Raw genomic sequence first — 22,366 nt, 5'->3', positions numbered from 1 at the left:
GTTTCTGCACTGTCACTTATAGCATATGTGATTTGCAGGTTCATTTTTTTTATTTTCTGCTTTTGCACAAACTTGCAGTATTTATTTTTTACACCAAGGTATAAAATTTTACCCATGTGTGCGCCGATTATTGCGGCGCGGCTGCACCTGATGATGCTGAATAGTTATTTCCGAAGGATCTTTTGGACCAACACCAGCTATTACATCAATCATTGGTGTACCTTCACAGTCGACACTGTCTTTAGCATGTTCTCGACAATTTCTTTAGCATGTTCTACCTCTTCGATGCCTGCCAAATGGCCAAATTTCTTCTACTGCCGTCTTATGGAACCATTCGTAAACTTTTTTACTTGTTTGAGCATATAAATTTTTTGACATACCAGGTATTACCTGCTAATTCATTTAAATTTCCCAACCCACAGCCAATACTAACTGCAACTATACCGTGATTTACATCACAGGTGTTAGACGGATCTTCAGTATTTATGTCAAATTCGGAATTACAAAGCTCACACTTGAAACGCAGTTTTGAAATAAAACCTGTACGTCGCTTACTGATACATTTCAGATTTCTATACCTGCATCCGAAAGATTTTTCGTTATGATCAGTAATCTTTCCCAAATTTTCTAAAAAATATCTGATCGATATGATTCTGCGTCCTTCTAGGCAAAACAGTTCCTCATCATTTGTGGTTTCTCTTACATTTTCAAGTTATATCAGCGATTGGTCCTCGCTGGTAATTACAGGATGTTGACGTTTCCTTACTAAAATTCGGCTAAATGGAAAAGCGTCCTCATATTTTGTTCGTTTCCGGTTAGTTTTTAGGGTTCCGTACTCAAAGGGTAAAAACAGAACCCTATTACTAAGACTTCGATGTCTGTCTGTCTGTCTGTCTGTCTCCAGGCTGTAACTCAATAACCGCTATAGCTAGACTTCTGAAATTTTCACAGATTGTGTATTTCTGTTGCCAATGTATGGTCAAGGTTGTTTGCTCAGGCGATGGCCTTAAGTGGCGGACAGTGGACACTATTGTCTCATAAACACTCTCACTTATTAACGTTAAATCACTACCTGTGTCTACTAATGCTAAAATCTTATTGTCTTCAATTAGAATTTTGTCGCTTTGGTAGTGAAGAGAGTCAACCCACGTCCCACACGTAACTAGTTCCGAAATAATGAGCAATTAAGTGACGAGGTTAAACTGAAAATAATAACTAGTCGCTATCTTCTAAACCATAAATTAGATTTTGATAAAAATGGCATCGGTTTTGCTTAACATGATTCTTGTATTTTTAGTCGTTTTTGTTATTAAACTAGTTTTTCTGTTAATTGCTATTTTGCACTTGGCTCTTTTCACCATTTAGATATTTTGAAAATAATCTACTAATAAACAGGGAGGTGAAAAGATACGAGTGTCATAGATCTATTTATGTATATATTCAAATAGTTGATAGGATCAGTGTTGGTTGGTAGTAGGTAAGTGGTAGACATAAAAAAATTAATAGGTTTATTTTTTAATATTTTTATGGTACAAATAATAAACTATTGTCAGAAATATTCAATCATCATTATCATCATCTGTAACATCAATATCATCACCTGAAGCAATAAGATTCATGTAATATACGTGGTATGAGGTAGGGATTGTACCTTTTTTACAAAGATCTTGTAAGTCTTTAAGTTTTTTGGCATCTGTTTTTAAGCTACACTTATAAAGATTAGCTACTACAGTGGCGAGTATTTCTTTATTATTTTGAGTTGATTTGAGGCGAATACGTAGTCGTTCAAATTCGATTTGGCTTAACTGAGTTTTGTAATAAAATATATTATGCATGAGCTCTTCACGTCTATATTGCAGCCATTTAACAAGAAGCCATTTCATAGTTCCATTATCTCCTTTATTTTTATTGGTTAATAATTTTTGGCCGTATGACTTAAAATCAAGAAATTGAATAAAGTCCATCTCCTTTACGACGTATGAAGGTTGAGTCGTCTTCGCCGTTCTTGCTACAGTGTACCATCCATCTGGGACAAAACTGTTAATTTTTCTACCCCTTGATTCAATTGCCGAGTGAACACTGTCACATTCCATTTCGGAATGTCCAGATTCCAGAACTTTTGGTTTATTATCTTCAGATTTGGAAATGAGGAAAGTGCTCTAATAAACATAGCAGAAATTATATGGTTTCTGTTTTGTCCTGAAGCAGTATCTGAGTAAAATGTTACTTCTGTCACCTCTGGCGGCAGTTCAGAAAGGAGTTTCCAAATACATGTAGCTATCTCAGATGCTCCTTTTGTACCATTGGTTTCATGCCACATATAGTTAATTGCGGTGCCTTTAGCAAGATCATAGATGGTAAAGTTATAAGTTTTCAATTTTCTCTTATAATACAGTTGTCCAATCTCTAACTGTGGGGTAAGTAAATTTTTTTCTAAATCTATAGTGTAAGTTGCACGAAACGTTGGATCAGCCTTAGCTCTTGCATTGTCTGCTCTTTTTTGTTCTCTAGCTTCTGGTTTTCTAAATAAATGTAAGTCATAGTTACTTTGTTCCTGGAGTTTCTCTTCTGGTGATTTGTTTTTAAATTGGACGCAATAATCACATTGGCCTATGAAAGCCATAATTGAACTCGGTAGTAAAAATATGTTTGTAGTAATAAGATGATACAGGTAATGCTCCGTTCTCTTTACAATACTCGATGTAGTCTTGATACAAGCGGTTTTCAGTCAGGCCAGATGGTAGATATTTTCGCTTAGAAGAACTTCGGCAGCCAACCGAGGAAAAATACCAGAAGCAAATATTGCTTCTGGTATTTTTCCTCGGTTGGTTGAGACACTAAGTGAATGTCTTTAGATTTTGCCACACAGATCCCAACCGATAACCTTTGATGGCTGCTAGTGATACCTGAAGTTTAGGGGCGGTTAATGAACGCGCATTACTTTGTTAATTGTGAAGTAGTTGTTTATAAGTATGTATTTTATTATTTTATAATTAGTATTAGTATTATTGTTTCGTGCTTTGTGGAAGACTGAAAATATACTTACATGAGTAAATTCTTTGTATTATATATTTTTTATTACTTATATTAATACTCGCAATTCGTAATACAGTGATAGGGGTGTGTGTGCAAAACACGTCACATAATAATTCTATGTTAAGTATATGGTATGTTACATATCTTTTCACCACTGAACTATATTACTCTTTCAGCGCAGTAATTTATTTAATAGTAAATTAATATCACTCAGTGTGGCCGTAAGTATTTTTTTTATAATCCTTAAAATAGTTAGTTTTTCTGGTTCCTGATGTTGTTTAATAAATAGACAAAACATAATGTGTGAAAAAAAAACAACGATTTTTTTAACTACTTATAGTTGTATAGAATACGGTTGTATGTATAATAATTATATTAATCTGTATACCTGCAGGAATACTATACAAGAAAACAGCTACAAGATGTTTAGAAACAGTGTATCACTGTCAGAATGTAAATGTGAAAATCGATATCTAATATTATATTTTGTATTCTTTGTAAAAAATAATTTTATTACCTTTATACTGTATATGTAAATAAATGTTTATTGTGTAGTACAGGGGTTCCCAATCTTTTTTAGCCTGCGGCGCAGTTACACGTGACAATAATTTATCACGGCGCCGTACTCTACCTCTGAGAAAAAGATACGTAATAATATACAATGTATCCCGACACCAGTGTCCGATCCTTTATCTCCGTCATGATCTATGGCATATTTTATCGATAAATTGGGTCTGAAATTTTTTCTCTCTCTCACGGTTGTAAAATGGTAGCCATTTTAGTTTTTCTCGGGCTTTCACACTAATCTGACCAGTACTTCTCATGTAAATATCCTATGAAGATAAAAAAGGTCTCATTTGATAGCTAAATTGTCTGGTTTGCCTCGCTAGCCATTCGGGAGACTCTCTTAAGGGTGGAGCTCACCTGGGCACCCGTAACACTTTGAGGGCCGGGCCATTATAATGCGGTATATACTGGTTAGCCGGCATTTTTCGCACTATTTGAGGGGCTTAACATTACAAAACTATAAGAGATTATTTGTTTTTATTTATATAATTTTGATATTTATATTTACGATTTATGAAATAAAACAATAGATTTTTTTATTCATATTATGGATAGGAAAAAATATGCTTTTTCAAAAAAAAAAAAAAAGTCTTACATCCACCCTTGTTTCAGAAAAGACAATTTAATATCTCGTATAATCACGTTTCGTGTGGTACGTTTTGAAACAAGGATGGGCGCAGAGTGGTATTTTGCAGATCTCACATTGGTATCTGGTCTCTTTCCTCCCCCTGGTCCCCGTTCTGGCCTTACCAGTGTCCGCACAAACTTTGCAAACTCTTAACGTTGTCGCTTTCGAGGCAGTTGGCGGAATAGGCTCCATAAAATGACGTCCGGTTAGCCGTGTGGCATCTACTATGTGTGGCCTGAAGCCACTTGCTTCACCTGAACCATCCAGGCCAGCTTTTTCAGCTATGGATGACCCACACTCCCGCAAGAACTGAGAGAATTGGAGTCGTCTTTGCCTAGGGGTTTTTGTTTTATAATGAACTAGCTGTTGCCCGCGACTTCGTCCGCGTGGACTTCAGTTTATAGCGCGCGGTGTCAATAAAATTGGTGTCAAAAGCTTTTTAAAACCCTGGTACCCCTTAAATCAAAATACCCAAAACAGCCGTGTAGTGTGCACATAATGTTTTTTTTTTAATTAAACTTTTTTATACCTAAAGCGTATTTAGCGCTACACAACTTAGCTGCATAATGCATTACACAACTTTAGCTTTGCCCAATAGTCAATACCCATAAACTATTTAGTATTTATTATTGGTAGACTGTTGTTTCTCATATCTATGTTGGTACGTGAGTTAATTAATAACATGTATAACAATCGAAATATTAATTCAACATGATACCACCTCTTATAGAAATACATATGAGCAAGCGATAGCGCGATCTAGGCGACTCTTGGCGCCATCTGTTCCAGTTTTTGGAACTAACTTAATTTGAACAAATTTACGCATAAACACCCCCTTACAACCCCTTCTTCCAGTAAGCAGTAGACTATGTCCTTTCTCAGGCTTTAGACTATCTGTGTACAAAATTTCATTACAATCGGTTCAGTAGTTTTGGCGCTGTTGTTTTTGAATTTGATATCTAAGTTGGTAGGTGAGTTATTAGTTAAAATTAACGTGTATAACAATCGAAAGAATCGTAAAACCTACCTCAACATGGTACCACCTCTTATAGAAATACGCATGAGCAAGCAATAGCGCGATCTAGGGGACTCTTGGCGCCATCTGTTTAGAGTTTTTGGAACTAAGTTAATTTAACCAAATTTACGCATTTTCATCCCCTTACAACCCCTTTTTCCAGTTAAAAAGTAGCCTATGTCCTTTCTCAGGCTTTAGACTATCTGTGTACAAAATTTCATTACAATCGGTTCAGTAGTTTTGGCGTGAAAGCGAGACAGACAGACAGACAGACAGAGATACTTTCGCATTTATAATATTAGTATAGATGATGTAGGCATTCACTGTGGCCCTGGCAAACAGATGAAAGAACATTTCCTTCCACCACTTCATGGATTTTCGTTTTAGCGCATAGTAAGCCACATACTGGTCACACAGATCCACGCCGATTTTATTTCTATTGTAGTCTAGGATACAGTCTGGCTTCACTCTTTGTGCACGGCCGCCTTTCGCCTCGACGGTCACTTCTGTCCAAGTGGCCACATGTTTTGTTGTCAGAATATGTACGTCTCGCTTATCTCTCCACTTACAGACTGTCAGGTTGCCACGGTGACAAAAGGACATCTCGTTCCACTCCAACTCTTGGTAGCGCCACTCTTGAGGAAGGCCTTTTCTATTAGGCATCACCGTGCCGACAGCACGAGTCTTTCGCAACCACAATATATCCATGATCGTAGGGCTTGAAAAAAATCGGTCCATGTATACAGAATGCCACTTGTTCAAGTAGCCTTCCATCAGCTCCATAATGATCTTATCTACCGATTTGGAATCGCCGACGTATGGGATCATTTGCAATACATAGCCGGATTCTGCTTCACATAACATGTATATTTTCCAGTTTTGTGTCTATCTTAAATTTTTAAAGGAATTGACCAGAATGCTGAATTTATATCAAAAGTAGAAAAAAAATTACAGTTTACAGTCTTTATCATTAAATCCTCGATCAAAGGGAATGGCTGTGATTGAGGAACAACGATTTTGTTCAACTCTCTGAAGTCCTATACAGTTTTTTTATCATCTTCTTTTTTGTAGGCCAAAGTAACCGGAGCAGCGAATGGGCTAAAAGATTCCTCAATCAAATTCTTCTCCAGTAGTTTTGATACTTGGTATTCAATTTCTTTTCTATCATCAGCTGTGCACCTGTATGGACGTTTGTAACAATATTTATCTACTATTAAATCTATATGAGCTTCGTAATCACGTACAGTGCCAACGTCATATTTATCCTTAGCAAAGACTGCTCTATTAGTTTATCAATTTCCCTTTGTTGATACACATCCAAGTGGTTTACTGAAATTTCAAATTTGTCAATTTTCATATGTTCATTAAAGCTCACTTCCCATTTGTTCGTATAATTAGTTGCTTGTTCCAGTAGCCCAGCGTATAAAGAAACATCTTTTATATTTTTGTCACCTAGTGCATCAGGAATTTTGACATTTGTTAAATTTGAATTGTTATTTTTTATACCAGCCCAGCTGGCCAACGGTGGCGCAGGAGCGAGAAAAATGGAAGACCCTGGATGGAAGAGGCCTTTGCCCAGCAGTGGGACAGCACAGGCTTATAAAGAAAAATATTATATTCTCTTCATTTAGGAACTTGTCTTCTTCTGGATTGTTATAATATAATGGTATAATATTTAATTTCTTCACTTTCTTGACAGACTGTACTTCTAGTTTTTTGGATTCTCATCATTTAGTTCAATTTCCAATTTAGAGTTGTTTACACTTTTCACAATACCTTTTTTATTTTTCTCTTTGAACCAACAATTTTCCTCCAGGTGGAAACATTTACCTTTTTTTCTCGGAGACACAAATTTGGCATGGCTTTTTTTCTTCAATTTTTTTTATTTTTATATCAGGGTATGTGTAAAGTTTTTTTATCATATTTATTATTTCCGACAAGATGTTCTAGTTTTCCCAATTCGTTGTACAGATCTTCAGTTTGGTGTAAAGTCTCCCGGTCAATCTTGTCTGTTACATAATTAGGTAAACCTGCTGCTATAAGGTCTATTAGTGTTCCTGTATCAATCGACATCCTCACTTCTAGTAATAATTTTTCTTATTTTAAAGCATAATCAAGCAATGAACCTGCTTGGTACTTAAAAGCAAGAGCATATCTGATGGGTGACCAATTGACCATCCTTTATTTCCAAATGTATCACAGAAATTTTTCTCCCATTTGTTCCACTCTGATTCCACTGTAAACTTTATAAGCATACAACTTTACCAATCCATACTGGAGTGTTCCAAAAAGTTTTTTAATATTTCAATTTTCTTTTTGTCTTTGTCGATATAAAAACGTTCACATTCTTTGTTAAAACTTTTAATCCATTGGTGAGCATTTGCATTTCGGTCATTAAATTTCTCAATCATTAAATCCTTTAAGATTATTCGTAAATTTTGATTTTCACATGAAGTTTGTTTTTCCTCGAGGAATTTTTTCAATAGTTTTTCCAATGTTTGATTTGTGCTACTAGGCTAAGACTTATAATCATTTATGTTTTCCATAATTTCCTCCAGGTATACGTCATTAAACTGCAAGTTTTGTCCTTCATCCAAATATGTATTAGATATCTCATCGGTTAAGCTTATCCATATTTTTCTGCTCTTGTGTCTTTTATTCAATGTTTTTCTCACCTTGGCATTTACTTTATGTAAACTTGCTGGCTGGTATTCCCCCGGAATACTGAAAACTTGTCCAGTAGGTGTTCCTTTTGAGGTTATGCAAATAACATTTGATTTTCCATCTGCTGAAGGTTTTACAGCAAAATCAAACCTCAACCTCTCCATAATTTATGAAAACTTCAAGTCAAATTTCCAACAAGAGCAAATTCTTTGAAGTGTTCGGAATACACCATAAGTTTTTAAATTTTTTAAATTAATATTTAATACCTTAAAAAATAATGAGTGTGACGTGCTCGGTTTTGAAGCCGCGCGCGCTACCTAAAAATGCTGCGCGGAGGCCTATTTTCAGCGTTAAATTAAAAATATAAATAATAGAGATAGAATTCCGGGAGTCGGGAGTTTTTTTAATGAAAATTTCCTCCTCTTTAAGAATCTTTTTTAAAAATTTGTGTGTGTTTTCTGTGTTAATAGTTTCGGAGTTATTAACAAAAAACGTAATACATTTTTTTCTGCAACTTAATTTGTTTGTAACTTTTGCAATTTTTTGTGTACATTTTTCTAGACGTCATTCTGGATCTAATGAGCTATCGCACGTATTTTTAAGAGCCTTATCTCTACATTTCGCCATTTTCACTTTTTTTTTTTTTTTTTTTTTAAATGAAATAAGGGGGCAAACGAGCAAACGGGTCACCTGATGGAAAGCAACTTCCGTCGCCCATGGACACTCGCAGCATCAGAAGAGCTGCAAGTGCGTTGCCGGCCTTTTAAGAGGGAATAGGGTAATAGGGGAGGGTAGGGAAGGGAAGGGAATAGTTGAGGGTAGGGAAGGGAATAGGGTAGGGGTTAGGGGATTGGGCCTCCGGTAAACTCACTCACTCGGCGAAACACAGCGCAAGCGCTGTTTCACGCCGGTTTTCTGTGAGAACGTGGTATTTATCCGGTCGAGCCGGCCCATTCGTGCCGAAGCATGGCTCTCCCACGTATAACTTATCGCTTAGACTATGAGTCAGTAACCAACGTTAGTCTACTGCAGTGCCTAACTACTGCGGCTCTCTTCTACGAAAATGTCAACAACAGTGACATTTCGCACAGGCTGACGTAACGCTTTGTGATTGGTGTTCACTGTCACGTGACTTAATGCCTATATTTCCATAACTTGTTTCGTGAAAATATTAATAGTAGTAAACTATTTTTTTCGTTGAATAAATTTATTTTTCTTATGGCCTGTTCCTGATAAGGTGCCCGATTGGGTTATTTGACAGATTTTCCATACTCCATCTGTCAAATTAAGTGGTGGATAGCCTTATCAGGAAGCGGTGAAACAGGCCCTTAATCTAAGTAGTAAATACTTACAGAAATATTTTTGGACAATTTATTCAATTTGTTCTTATTGGATACATGCCTGTTGTAAGGGTCTCTCGGCAATTGTCATTTCTATATTATGCATTTTCAGTTTCTTTAAATATTGTCGAGGGTCTCAACGTCTTTACGAAATATTTTAGTTTTAATCCGTTAGTTAATATAATCATAAACATACTTATTCGCTTTGTTTGTAAAGTTTATTGCTATAATATTGTATTATATTATTTATAATTTTGTATTTTAATTAAGTAATAATTGTTTACATCCATTACTAATTTCAAATGGTTGTTGTATTTTCCCATGTTATTCTAGAAATCTATCTGCTTTGTAGATGATGTTGATTGTATCTATTACGATTTTGTTTTTATATTGTCGATTATGCAATGTTTAATACCCTAGGAAAGTAGCTTATTAGACTCGGTACCGAAATTTCTCGATGTTCGGGGACTGGATTTTAATATATTAGGTCCTTACATAATATGAAATTGGCGTTTTGTATGGGAGGAATATAAAGTTGTTTTTTTTGTATAATAATCTATATATTAATACGTGAGCCAAAAACTTTGTATCCCTTTTGACGAAAAATGGGGAAACATAGGTGAATGAAATTTTGCACAGTTATAGTTTATATGCTAAAGGAGTGCATCGAACTAATATTATTTTGAAATTATGTTTTTATCATACATATTTTTAACAAATAAACCATTACACACACTAGGAAAAATGACGAACGCTTCCGATTATCGTAAAGGATTCATTTTTCATCACAAGTAATGTTCCGATTTAAAATCCCTTCATTATTGTGTCGGTTAAGCAATGTAACGCCGCAGTCGACGCGTGTTTTCTGGTTGCTTCACTCAATTTATGAGGTACTTTCATGTTTTTTTATCTTCCCAATTTGCTTCAAGTGGATTAAAGCAGTTTTATCACTTACACCGAAACCTGCTGCTAACTCTGAAGTGGTTTGCGATGGATCCGCTTCCACAAATAGCCTTTAATTCTTCATTATTCATTTTGGTCTCAGGAGTCGGGTCGTCCACGGGGCTTGTTATGAAGGTCGAAATTTCCAGAACGAAAACGTTGGAACCAAAACCGTACCGTATTTTCCTTTGCGACACCAGCGCCATACACATTGTTAATTCTTCGAGCTATTATTGCAGCACTCGTGCCACGATAGAACTCATATTCGTAAATAATATTATGGATAGACGCTCCTGTTCAAACCATTTCTTATCAGTTATCACTATGCCATGAAAACGCTGAAAAGCCTCGAAAAGTTCCGTACCCAAAGGGTACTAACGGGACCCTATTACTAAGACTTCGTTGTCTGTCCGTCTGTATGGCTGTCTCCAAGCGGGTATCTCTAGAACCGCTATAGCTAGACTTCTGAAATTTTCACAGATAGTTATTTCTGTAACAGATATTAAAAATAAAGTAAAATTAATATTTAAGGGGGGCTCCCATACAATACCTAATCGTTTTTTTGGCCTTTTTTGCTCTATATCAGTAATGGCAACAGGTAGGCACATGAAATTTTCACAAAGCCCTTAATAATATGTGTACTTTATTAATTTATATTAATATTAAAATAAAAATTTAAGGGGGCAACATACAAGTAATACAATTTTTGGCCTATTTTTTTTTTTCTATAACGGTACTGAACCCTTCGTGTGCGAGTCAGACTCGCACTATGCCGATTTTTTATTTTCAGGCTTAGCGCTCTCACAGACGTACGGCACGCGGCGACGGCAGTAGACGCGTGCCGCCGACACGTGCCGCTGACACGTGCCGTTCGTCTGTAAGAAGCCTAACTCTTGCCCTTGATACTAATATTAGCGAAGTGTTTGTAGCTCACATAACAGTAGCATTTTGCCCCTTAAAATTTTTCTTTTCTTGATTTAAAACTTAAATACAAAACGATACTTCCTCCACAAGCTTCGCTGAGATCGGACCTTAGAGCTCTCAAGTTCCGTAGGCCATAATCATGGGTCAATATGGAGACGTTACATTGTTAAAGTTATTATGTACTAGCTGTTGCCCGCGACTTCGTCCGCGTGGACTTCAGTTTATAGCGCGCGATGTCAACAAAATTGGTGTCAAAAGCTTTTATAAAAACCGGCCAAGTGCGAGTTGGACTCGCCCATGAAGGGTTCCGCAGCAGCAATAAGGTTTATTTCTACGAAATTAAAAGGTTTTTGATTTATTTTTATATTTCAGTTGATTTAATGAAAGTTAATTTAAGTTTTACCATTTATGACGTATAAAAAAAACTACTTGCTAGATCTCGTTCAAACCAATTTTCGTTGGTAGTTTTTATAGTAATATACATCATATATTTTTTCTTGAATTATCATGCCCTACTTTAGAAGTTAGAGGGGGGGGACACACATTTTACCACTTTGTAACAGTCTCTCTCGCAAACTATTAGTTAGAAAAAAATGATATTATAAACCTCAATATGATTTTTGAAGACCTATCCATAGATACCTCACACACATAGGTTAGATGAAAAATTTTTTTTTAGTTTCAGTTGTACCTATGGGAACCAACAAAATTTTTGATAATTTTTCAATTTTTGTATCAAAATCTTAATGCGGTTCACAGACTCCATCTACTTACCAAGTTTCAATAGTATAGCTCTTATAGTTTCTGAGAAAAGTGGCTGTGACATACGGACGGACAGACAGACAGACAGACAGACATGACGAATCTATAAGGGTTCCGTTTTTTTGCCATTTGGCTACGGAACCCTAAAAAACCCTGGTATCCCTTAAATCAATACAGCTGTGCAGTGTGCACACAATAAGTATTTCATTTTTTTTTATATTAAACTTTATATTTTATACCAAATTTTAAAGCTTATTTTGCCCCCCAATTACACAACTTTACCCATAAACTATTTATCATTGATAGGTTTAAGCTTACGTCACTGCACAGATAAAGTACTGAGTTATTTAATACCGTAGAATAGATATAACAATAGAAAAAAATCGAAACTTAAATGTAAGATGATACCACCTCTTATAGAAAGACTTTTGAGCAAGCGTCAGCGCGATGTAGAAGACGCACTGCGCCATCTATTATGAATTTTTGGAACTAACATAATTTGAACAAATTTACGCATTTTCACCCCCTGACAACCCTTTTTCCCAGTAAAAAAGTAGCCTATGTCCTTTCTCAGGCTTTAGACTATCTGTATACAAAATTTCATTACAATCGGTTCGGTAGTTTTGGCGTTTGGCGTGAAAGCGAGACTGACAGACAGACAGAGATACTTTCGCATTTGTAATATTAGTGTAGATTATGTGCACACTGCACAGCTGTTTTTGGGTATTTTGATTAATTAAGGGCCGCGCTACACCGGAATGGCAGCGGCGAGGCCAGCACTTTCAGCGCTGCCATTCCGGTGTAGCGCGGCCCTAAGAGGGGTACCAGTTACCAGGGTTTTAAAAAGTTTTTAAATTTAACACAAATTTTGTTGACACCGCGCGCTATTAACTAAAGTCCACGCGGACGAAGTCGCGGGCAACAGCTAGTTATGAATAAAAACAATATATTAATATAATAAAGTAGGTATGATTAGTTCTGTTACAATAATGAAGTAAAAAATAAAACGCCATCGGTTTTCATAGTATTAGAATTAAAATGTTGATTGCATTGATATATTTTCTGTATGGAATGTGGCCTACAATACAACACGGTACACTCGAACTCCTTTATTTTAGAGCGCCTTCTGTTGTCAACTTGTCACATATATTAGAAATGCAGTAGGAGTTCTATAAGATAAGATAGATTGATTATTATTATACCAAGTGATAATATTATTAAACATAATATTCTAACTTATTAAAAACTATAAACAAAAACATAATAACTAATAAGTATGATCAGTTCTATGTTACAATGAAGTAAAAAATAAAACGCCATCTGTTGAATAGTATTAGAACTAAAATGTTCATTGCATCGATATATTTCTGGATTTTTTATAATATTATACATAAAATATATTTAAGATTTTTGAAATATTATTTTAATACACATCCAAGACCCAGGAACATTGAAAACTTTTTGTTCCGCCTGCGGGACTCGAACCCAGGACCCCCGGGATGAGCGCTGGCCACGCGCAATGCGAATTAAGTTTCATCGATATTTTCATGGAAATAAGATATTTTCCCACATCAAAATGTAGCCTATGTCCTTTCTCAGACTCTAGAATAACTGTGTACAAAATTTCATTGCAATCGGTTCAGTAGTTTTGGCGTGAAAGCGAGACAGACAGACAGACAGAGATACTTTCGCATTTATAATATTAGTATGGATTTAGATCAGCATAAATGTGACTTTTTATTTTGTTAACACTTCTATTGTTTGTTATTTTAGTAATAACTAAAATGGGTACAGTAGACCCTCGTTAATCCGACGAACGTTTTGAATGGTCGTGTCGGATTATCGCATTTGTCGAATTAGAGAGCCATGATTGGAGCCTAGATTTTTAAACATTACAATAAATTGCAAATCAAAATAATAAAGTTTTATCTGGACTACAAATAATTTTTATAAAGCAAGGTACTCACTACTCATAATACCCAGCTTAAAATAGCCTCGAGTACAAAGCTTTTAGTTCTAGATGTTTAGTTTTTAATTTTGCATTACGTACCTAAAAGAATTGGCCAAAATAATGTTTAAATGTACCAGTTTAATTAACCAGTGTCGGATTACAACGGGAGCCGGATTATACAGGGTCTACTGTACTTAAATTTTAAGTTCTTCTGTTATTTGTGCATATCACATAAGATTATGGCTTTTAAAGAAACTTAGATGTTGAAAATTATTTTTGTTCTGTAAATTAATTTATATGTTATGCAATCATTAAGAGTCCGTATACGAAATTTTGCCGATTTCGCTGATTTAACTCGCCGCAAAGCAGCCGTGATATAATGTGAGATTTAGGTTGTTTTGAATCGTGTTTTTTGTCACAATTTGTATTTTTTTTCTTTTTTCTCGAATTGGATAGAATTTTATCTATAGATTATTTCTGTCGTTTTCTTTTTATGAATTACAGCTCCAAGTTGCCGAAATTAACAGCAATTCTTTGCCCATTTTCTCTAAAATTTTGCCGAGTTACATATTTTTTTACTCAACTATTACATATTCAAATTCAAATTATTTCTGAATATAATATAATATTTTATATTATGTATATTATTTTATATATAATATAAAATAATATATATAATATAAAATATAATAGAAAATAGAGCAAAAATCACAAAACTGTCGCGGGTTTGAGTTGGATTATTTAAAAATACTTAAAAAAAAACAAATATCTAGCTCCAACATTAGATTATAATTGAAATCTTGTTGAAGATCTTACATGTTGTGCATTAAAACTTATAGAAATACTGTATTTTAACTGTTAAATCACGTCTGTTAAATCAGCGAAATCGGCAAAATTTCGTATACGGACTCTTAACGCTCAGTTAAAACTCTTGCTGTCGCAGCTTTAGGTTTGTAAAATATATTATAAATAAACTGTTTAAAATTATTCTCTTCTCTATAAAGTTATTGTTATTTGTAAATTGTAACACTTTCTCAAATTAATAACTGTGATATTTTATTATTTATTTTAAATATATAGTCGTTCATATCATATGTTTGTTTCAATTAACCTTAATATATTATACTTGTTAGCAAAGAGTCTTGTGGTAGAGATTTAAGTTATAAAACAATTAGCCTTTGAAGTAAATATTGTAATTTACTTCAAAGGCAAATTGTTTTATAACTTAAATCTCTACCACAAGACTCTTTGCTTTGATTTAATTGCCTGTCTTGAAGTTTTTGAATCATTCTCTTGGAACACTTATCACTAAAGTTTATCTTTACGAGTTCATGCTACTCGTATCGTTTTTTTCAGTTCAAAGAATTAATATGACAATCGTAATTTTTGTAAACTATTTTTCAGTTCATATATTTTATCCTATGATAAGTTTGCATTAGTTGTTTATAGTTTCCAACTGGCTACACGTAAATGGACAGTTTTTTTTACATTGCTCCGGTCGACCATATTCAAAACTGAAACTACTGTGCATTTATACCATTTTGGCGTCTAGCGGGGCTTATAATGTTTTAAATGTGGTTCTTTGTTGACAAGTCGTATCCAGGGCCCGTACCACGAAACGGTTTTTAGACTGAAACAATCGAACGAGAATGTTGTGTTCTTCTCTAACAAACGTGAAATGACGTTGTTAGAGCAGGACACGGCATTCTCGTCCAATTGTTTTAGCCTCAAAACGGTTTCGTAGTAGGCCTACAGGTTCGGTTCGTGAAGCTTTAGTGTCTAAATACACTATGCCGAATTTCCGTGGCGGAAATTCCGCATGATTACATCAGCAATGTCAATCGCATACAATATAACGCGACGGAATTTCGGCATGGTGTATCGGTAATTTAAAATACATTGCAGGCGGAATCAAGCCGAACTTTCTCCGTGGAAATTCGGCATAGTGTGTTTAGACACTGAGATAGATTTAATAGCAATAACTTGTCCACGAATAGCCTTACTGCTCTAGGTAGAAAATAATATGGTGCTTTGTTATTTTTCAGATATGGGCCAAGGAATGGTCCGCCGCCGGGATACCCACCAGTTGCAGGTAAACCGATGCCGTTGATGGCTATACCCATTCAAAATGATCCCGCGGGATATAGAGGTCGCTACGACGCACCGCCATTTGAGGATCATCCTCCCGGCGTTGAACCGGCAGTGCCTGGGTTTGAACCGTCGCCTTTTGAAAAACCACCATTTGGCCCTTCAGGTGCCGTGGAAAGAGACAGAATGCCACCAAACTTTAGAGACCCATATAGACCACCATTTGAAGGCCCAGCTGGATATAGAGACGGAATGCCACTTGTTCCAAATGAAATACCTGTACATGGCCCCGAACATCCTCGATACCGGGATAACTTTAGACCAGGAAATTCGTATCGAGATCAAAGCGGCGTTCCATATAGAGATGGTCAGCCATATCGTGATGGTAATTATAGAGGTGGACCACCGCCCTACAGGGATAACGCTTATCGGAATCATCCATACAGAGACGGTAATTTCAGAGATGCACCTCATTTCCGTGAAGCTGGTGTACCGTTTAGACCCCCTAGTGCTGATCCCAGAGATCCAGGTCCAATACCGTATATTGATCCAAACTTCAGAGATGGCTATAGGGATGATAATAATTTAAACAGGGAAATGAGACCACATATGCGTAGAGGTGGTTTTAGGCGGAATATTGAGCATGAAAGACATCGAGAACGGGATGGAAGAGAGCGAGATCGTGAACGCTATAACGAGCCTTCTGAAAGATCAGAAAGGCCAAAGGATGATAAGAGATCAGGCTATGGAGGACGAGAAAACAGAGATGATCGAGGAAGAGAATACGATAGAGCTCGTGAATATGAAAAAGAAAGGGAGAAAGCATCTCCTGAGAAAAAGACACGTGGATCCCCAAAACGCAGCCGTGAGGGGAGAGAAAAGAGACGTAGTGAATCACGAGGTCGATCAAGAGAACGAGACGGTAAACGTGAAAAGAAAGAGGAAAGAAGTCGTGACAAATCGTCTTCTGATAGAATTAAAGATCACAAGGAAAAAGATAAAAAAGTGAAAGATAGGAAAAAGAAGAAACGTGAAAAAGAGAAAGAAGTTGAAAAGAAAAAGAAACGTGACAAAAAAGAGAAAAAGGATAAAGAGCCAATCAAAAAAGACGATGAAGAAGATGGAGTTGACAAAGTTGAAACTGACAAACAAGAAAACTTACAAAAGTCTGAAGACAAAGAAGCTGGCGTCGATGTTAAACAAGAAGGTGGCGATAAAGAAATTTCATCAGAGCCACAATCAAATAATACAGAGAATGTTAAGGACGACTTGTATGGTGACGAAGCAGCTGAAGCTGTAGATAAGAAAATAATTGAAAACTACGTCAAAAGTGATAATGATGAAAAACCTGAAAATAAGGTTAGTGATATAAGTAAAGAAGAACCCTTTGATGGTATTGAATTACAAGCAGCAACTGATGAGTTAGAGGTAGACATGGAAGCTAATGCAGCAAATAAAGAAATGTTGGCACCGCTACCAGCATTGTCCAAATGGGAGGTAGAAGACGAAAACGCAGAGAAAGCCAAAGAGCCTGGAGAGATAACATCTCCTGATGAGGATGCGGATGGTTCTAAGGTTACATCCGAAGTCATTAAGCGAGCCGAGAATGCTATCTTTGCTAAAGCAATCAATTCATTAAGACCTATAGAAATCAAGAAAATTAGCAGTGATAGGCTCAAACTTTATGGTGATGAAAATCAATCTAAAGTAAATGTAAACAATATTCAGATAACTGTGCCTGTTACAACTGAATCTGAACAAAGGTCTGTTGAGTCAAGTGATCGGAAAAGAAAATTTTCCAAAACACCACCTCCAAGGCTCTCTGTCAAGGAACGTTTAGGTGGCAAAATAGAAGATGTAAGACGGGTGAAAGAGCCTCGAGTTGTACACAGTACAGTTGAACGTGTAAAGTCGCGCTCTAAAACTCCGAGCCGGGAACACCAGCCCTACCGTAGAGTAACTGTAGATAGGGAAAGAGACAGAGGTAGGAAAAATGAAAACGTCGAAAGACGGACAGAGGGAAGACTTGAAAGTTTTACGCCTAATATTGAAGCTAAAAAGAAAACTCAGAAGTCGAGCAAGGAAGACAAAAGAAATACTGGACAGGAGGCAGATAAGAAAAGTCTTGAGGCCAAACCTGATAGTGCCATAAAGTCAGAACACGAGCGTAAGAAGTCTACATTAGATGAATCACACTTTGAACCAGATTACGATGAAAATGTGGAATCTGAGACTGACGGAAAAGATGAACTTGCAAAGAAACGCGAACGTTCTTTTGAACCATCAGGTGTCAGTGATTCTAAGAAACCTAAAATCGATACTGATTCTATTAAATTGGACTTGACAAATGTGAAGAAAAAGCGGGAAACGGACACTGAATCATCTAGTGATTCTGACGATTCCTCTTCGTCATCATCATCGGATGCTCGTAAACGCAAAAAGAAAAAGAAGCGTGCTAAAAAGAAGAAAAAGAAGGCTAGTGATAGCGAAAGCGAGTCTGATTCGAGCTCAGACGACCATAAAAAGAAGAAAAAGAAACGTAAGCATAAGAAGAAGTCAAGCAAGAAGAAGAAAAAATCTAAGCATAAATAAGTTTAGTCACAAAGGTATAAATTTTACGTCAATATTATGTTTTTACAAATATGTAGCTTCTGTCTAATTTCATTACATAAATGAAATGTTTGGCTTTTATATAATTAAGATGTTTAATTGATGTGCGTTTTTCAATAGGAATAGTAAACACATATAAATAAACAATAAAGGTATATTATACTTTATTATTCTTTTATTTCATAATTTCACCTTAAACTGTTATTATAAGTAAGCTAATATCACAATATACCTAGCTGTAATATTAATTAGTACATACGAATAATAAAAACCAAGGAAGAGTAACTTGTCAAAAAAATTGTCCACGAGTCTACAAAATGTGACCCGATAACATGCATACTTTATACTGTATGTATTCGGTACATAATTTTGTGTAAATATAGAAGTGACAATGTCATCGGCTTTCGTAAATTTGAGTGTTAATGTTTCGTTGCTATCGCCATATTTTAGTGTGCGAAAAGGAACCAAATTCAAAACGGTTGAAGTATGGGAGTTACGTTTCCTTAGTTTTTATTATTCGTAGATTAGTTACTAATAATATCAATAAACAAGTCTAATCCGTTTTGTATCCTTTAAAAAGGACCACTCCTATGTGATGCAGCCAATTCCTTCTTTGGCCCGCTCTTTGCACTTTCGCAGACTGTCTAAATTCTTTCCATTCGTGGAAATCTTTCTTTTCCAACGGTCCATACGTTGGAGCTTTCCGGAAGGAATCCTTGATCATCTATAACAAGAAAAACATGATTATATTAGGTCAATAGGAAAAAATAATGTAGTTTTTTTACTTATAGTAGACTTGTAGTTTTACAGAATTTTGCTGCTTTGTTCTAAAGCTGCGATCTATGGGTTCCGTTTTAGGGTTCAGTAGTCAACCAAGTTTTATTGATTACAGCACCCTAAAACAGAATCCCAACCAGCTGATTTTTTGTATATTGGTAGGTTAATAGTTATAACTTATATAATATTTTAAGAGTAACATTGTCCTACAAATAGAACAATCCATATTTTAGGACCATCAAATCAAAGTATGAAATCCTTTCTATCTCTGTTAGATACCACTTTCAAGATTTTTCGCAGATAAAAATGTTTGTCTTATCAAAACGAAGCTACTCAGAAAATTAGCTTGTTAATAATAAAAAAAATTGTTCTAGGGCTCCCTGACTATTATTGAAATGTTGATTTGGATTGTTAGGCGGCTCGTGTATGACCATTGGCCAGCTTAAAATTATAACAAAATAATAGTATCAGATTGTGTAATGTGTCGAGCTAGCGAACGGTTGTGCTCCACGTTACACACGCCGCAAATATTATTTAATTAATATTTTCGCGAATCGCGCGGCACGTTGCCGCTGCACGTGACCATGGCGCTCGTAGCCAACGAGTTGCTGGCGTTAATCCAGCACGCCATCGACACCATGGACGAGGTCAGCATCATGCAGATCTGCAAGTCCTCCTTCACCAGTGAGGAGATTTGCAAGGGGAAGCAGCTGCTGTATGAGACGCTCGCCCGTCACGTTGGACCACGTCGACGTCGTCAGCCTACTGAAGGACATCAGGTTCCTGAAGGAGGAGCTGACCGGAGTTCGGGGTAGACTGCAGGCGTCAGCGTCATGATAGCTTCTGAAAGCTATCATTAGTGATCTACGTAATGAATTATCACAACTAAAAAGTAATAATTCATTATGTAGGTCACCAGCTGACGCCGCATTCGTCACTCATCGCCGAGGCGCACAAGCGATCACGTTTAGCCCGTCAGCATTATCGGACGGGTCAATGAACACCGCCGCTTCCGCCCCCGCCCGCGCTCCCCTCCCGGTTGCGCCGACGCCGAGTCCACAGGCGACTCAGCAAAACTACGCGACTGTTGCTGGTCGCCCCGCGCCTCCCCTGCGGGCGCATAAAATGGGGAAAATGAGAGCCGTAAGGCTTCGGAGAGTCGCAAGACTACGGAGAGCCGCAAGGCTACGAAGAGCCGCAAGGCTAAGTCTTCTCGACCTGGCAAGGACGAGAGAAGGAGGTGCGATGAGGAGGGCTTCATACTGATGGAGAGAAGGAAGAAGAAGCCCGCCGCCCACAACCATCGCGGCACCGCGCCATATGTACCTGTAGGCCTACTACGAAACCTTTATGAGACTCAAACAATCGAATGAGAAAGCCGCGCCCCGCTCTAACAACGTCATTTCACGTTTGTTAGAGTAGGATGCGGCATTCTCGTCCAATTGTTTGAGTCTCAAAATGGTTTCGTGGTACAAGCCCTGAGCTGCGTCTGCGGAGCGAGATCCCCGCGACGCCCCTGTACATATCCCGCCTGCACTGGTCCATGGAGGTCGAAGACGTCGTGGACTACATCAGTAAGAAGACATCCCTCCACTTGAGGGTCGAGCGTCTGCAGTCTCGCCACAAGGTCAACTTCAGTTCCTTTGTGGGGAGAGTACCGACGCATCTTCTCCCGACCTTTGAAGCGGAGGAATTCTGGCCGACTGATGTGGTTTACCGAAGGTTCCGGGGGAGACTCCGGAATGAAGCGCGCGTCACGTCGCCGTTAATTCGTGATAATGTGTAGTTGTTAAGTTTATATAATTTTTATGTATGTTAGTCATTAAGGTATATATTGTATGGGCCTACGTAGCCTGATTTAAATAAATAAATAAATAGTTTGAATTACCTGAATAACATTGGTAGACCTATTTCTCCATAATCCGATGAGCATAAACAACGGTACTAGTGATATACCGATGTATCTCAGCATTTCGCCTGCAACTGGAAATCAAATGTAATCCACTAATTTTGGAGTAGATTCTTCTAAAGCTAATTTAAGGTACATAAAATACTATTGATATAGTGAAATATTATTATTGTTGGCGTTGGCGTACGTCAACATGATCCAGGGGGGCAGCTGCCCCCCCCCTTGCCCTCTCCCCTCGGTACGCCAATGGCCGTTATAACAATAATATTAACGGCTCAGAATTTTTAAAGGAGTAGTACTTTTATCCCGCTCCGCTAGTTTAAAATAGTTTATAGCTTACATAATCGGTATTTATACTAATAGGAAAATCCTGCATCTGTCCTGCTACTTTCCTAACGTATCAAACCAGGTCAAACACCAATACTTAGCGGCAGGCCGCGCCCCCATGAAACACGTGCAACGCCGTCACCGTGTAACGACACGGTGCTGCGAACGGTGCGTCAACCCTTTCCTCTGTGACGGCGCCGCATGTTTGATGGGAACGCGGCCTTAGTTTTTTTTTATATTTAAAGAAAACTTATCTGAACCTAACAAATACGGAAGTGCATACTTACAGTATGCTTCCCATGGGTACTCGTAGGTGCCTCCGAACTTTATTCTGTCGGAGGTAACCATGGCGTATGTGAATATGACGAACATGAATATGGGCGTGACGACCGCCCAACACACGCGCCAGTAGGACGACGTCTTCCTCTTCAACATGAACTCAATGTCCAGGCAGATGTTTTCTATTCCTGTAAGGAAATATCTCTTTTTTAGTAAAGGCCGCTAACGCACCTGCGGCTCTTCTAATGTTGCGAGTGTTCATGGGCGACGGTAGTTGCTTGCCATCAGGTGACTCGTTTGCACCCTTAATTTTTTAATAAAAAGAGATAGCAGTTTGTTTGCCGGAATTTTATAGCGCGGAAATGTATATTATGTTTTAGTTATAGAAATTATCGTATGTCCTTTCCCGTTTTGTTAATATTTAGCAATAAAAAAGGTCTTTATTTCAGGCATAAATGTATAGAGAATATATCAAACATTATGTAAAATCAAAATAAGAAATAAAATAATGTTGACACTGTAAAGGGGCGTCCAGTCATAAAATCAC

At 37.0% G+C, this 22,366-nt stretch overlaps 2 protein-coding genes across 5 annotated transcripts in view; one reads left to right on the top strand and one right to left on the bottom strand.

The window, feature by feature from the left end:
• The window catches only part of LOC121732198 (E3 ubiquitin-protein ligase RBBP6), a 37,324-nt gene extending 18,632 nt beyond the window's left edge, over positions 1-18,692 (top strand). For all 4 annotated transcript variants that reach the window (XM_042121998.1, XM_042121995.1, XM_042121996.1 and 1 more), the window contains one exon: positions 15,875-18,692. In XM_042121998.1, the coding sequence (XP_041977932.1) occupies positions 15,875-18,509 (2,635 nt within the window). In that variant the 3' untranslated portion in view covers positions 18,510-18,692. The remainder of the gene's footprint in view (positions 1-15,874) is intronic.
• Positions 18,693-19,080: 388 nt separating this feature from the next.
• Positions 19,081-22,366, bottom strand: part of LOC121732704 — a 37,434-nt gene continuing 34,148 nt past the window's right edge. The window contains exons 24-26 of the mRNA XM_042122657.1: positions 21,828-22,007; positions 21,193-21,287; positions 19,081-19,251 (exon numbers count right to left, since the gene is read on the bottom strand). Of these exons, the coding sequence (XP_041978591.1) occupies positions 19,081-19,251; positions 21,193-21,287; positions 21,828-22,007 (446 nt within the window). The remainder of the gene's footprint in view (positions 19,252-21,192; positions 21,288-21,827; positions 22,008-22,366) is intronic.

This window comes from Aricia agestis, chromosome 12, assembly GCF_905147365.1.
Source record: "Aricia agestis chromosome 12, ilAriAges1.1, whole genome shotgun sequence".
NCBI lineage: Eukaryota > Metazoa > Arthropoda > Insecta > Lepidoptera > Lycaenidae > Aricia > Aricia agestis.
This window is presented reverse-complemented; position numbering and strand designations above follow the sequence as displayed.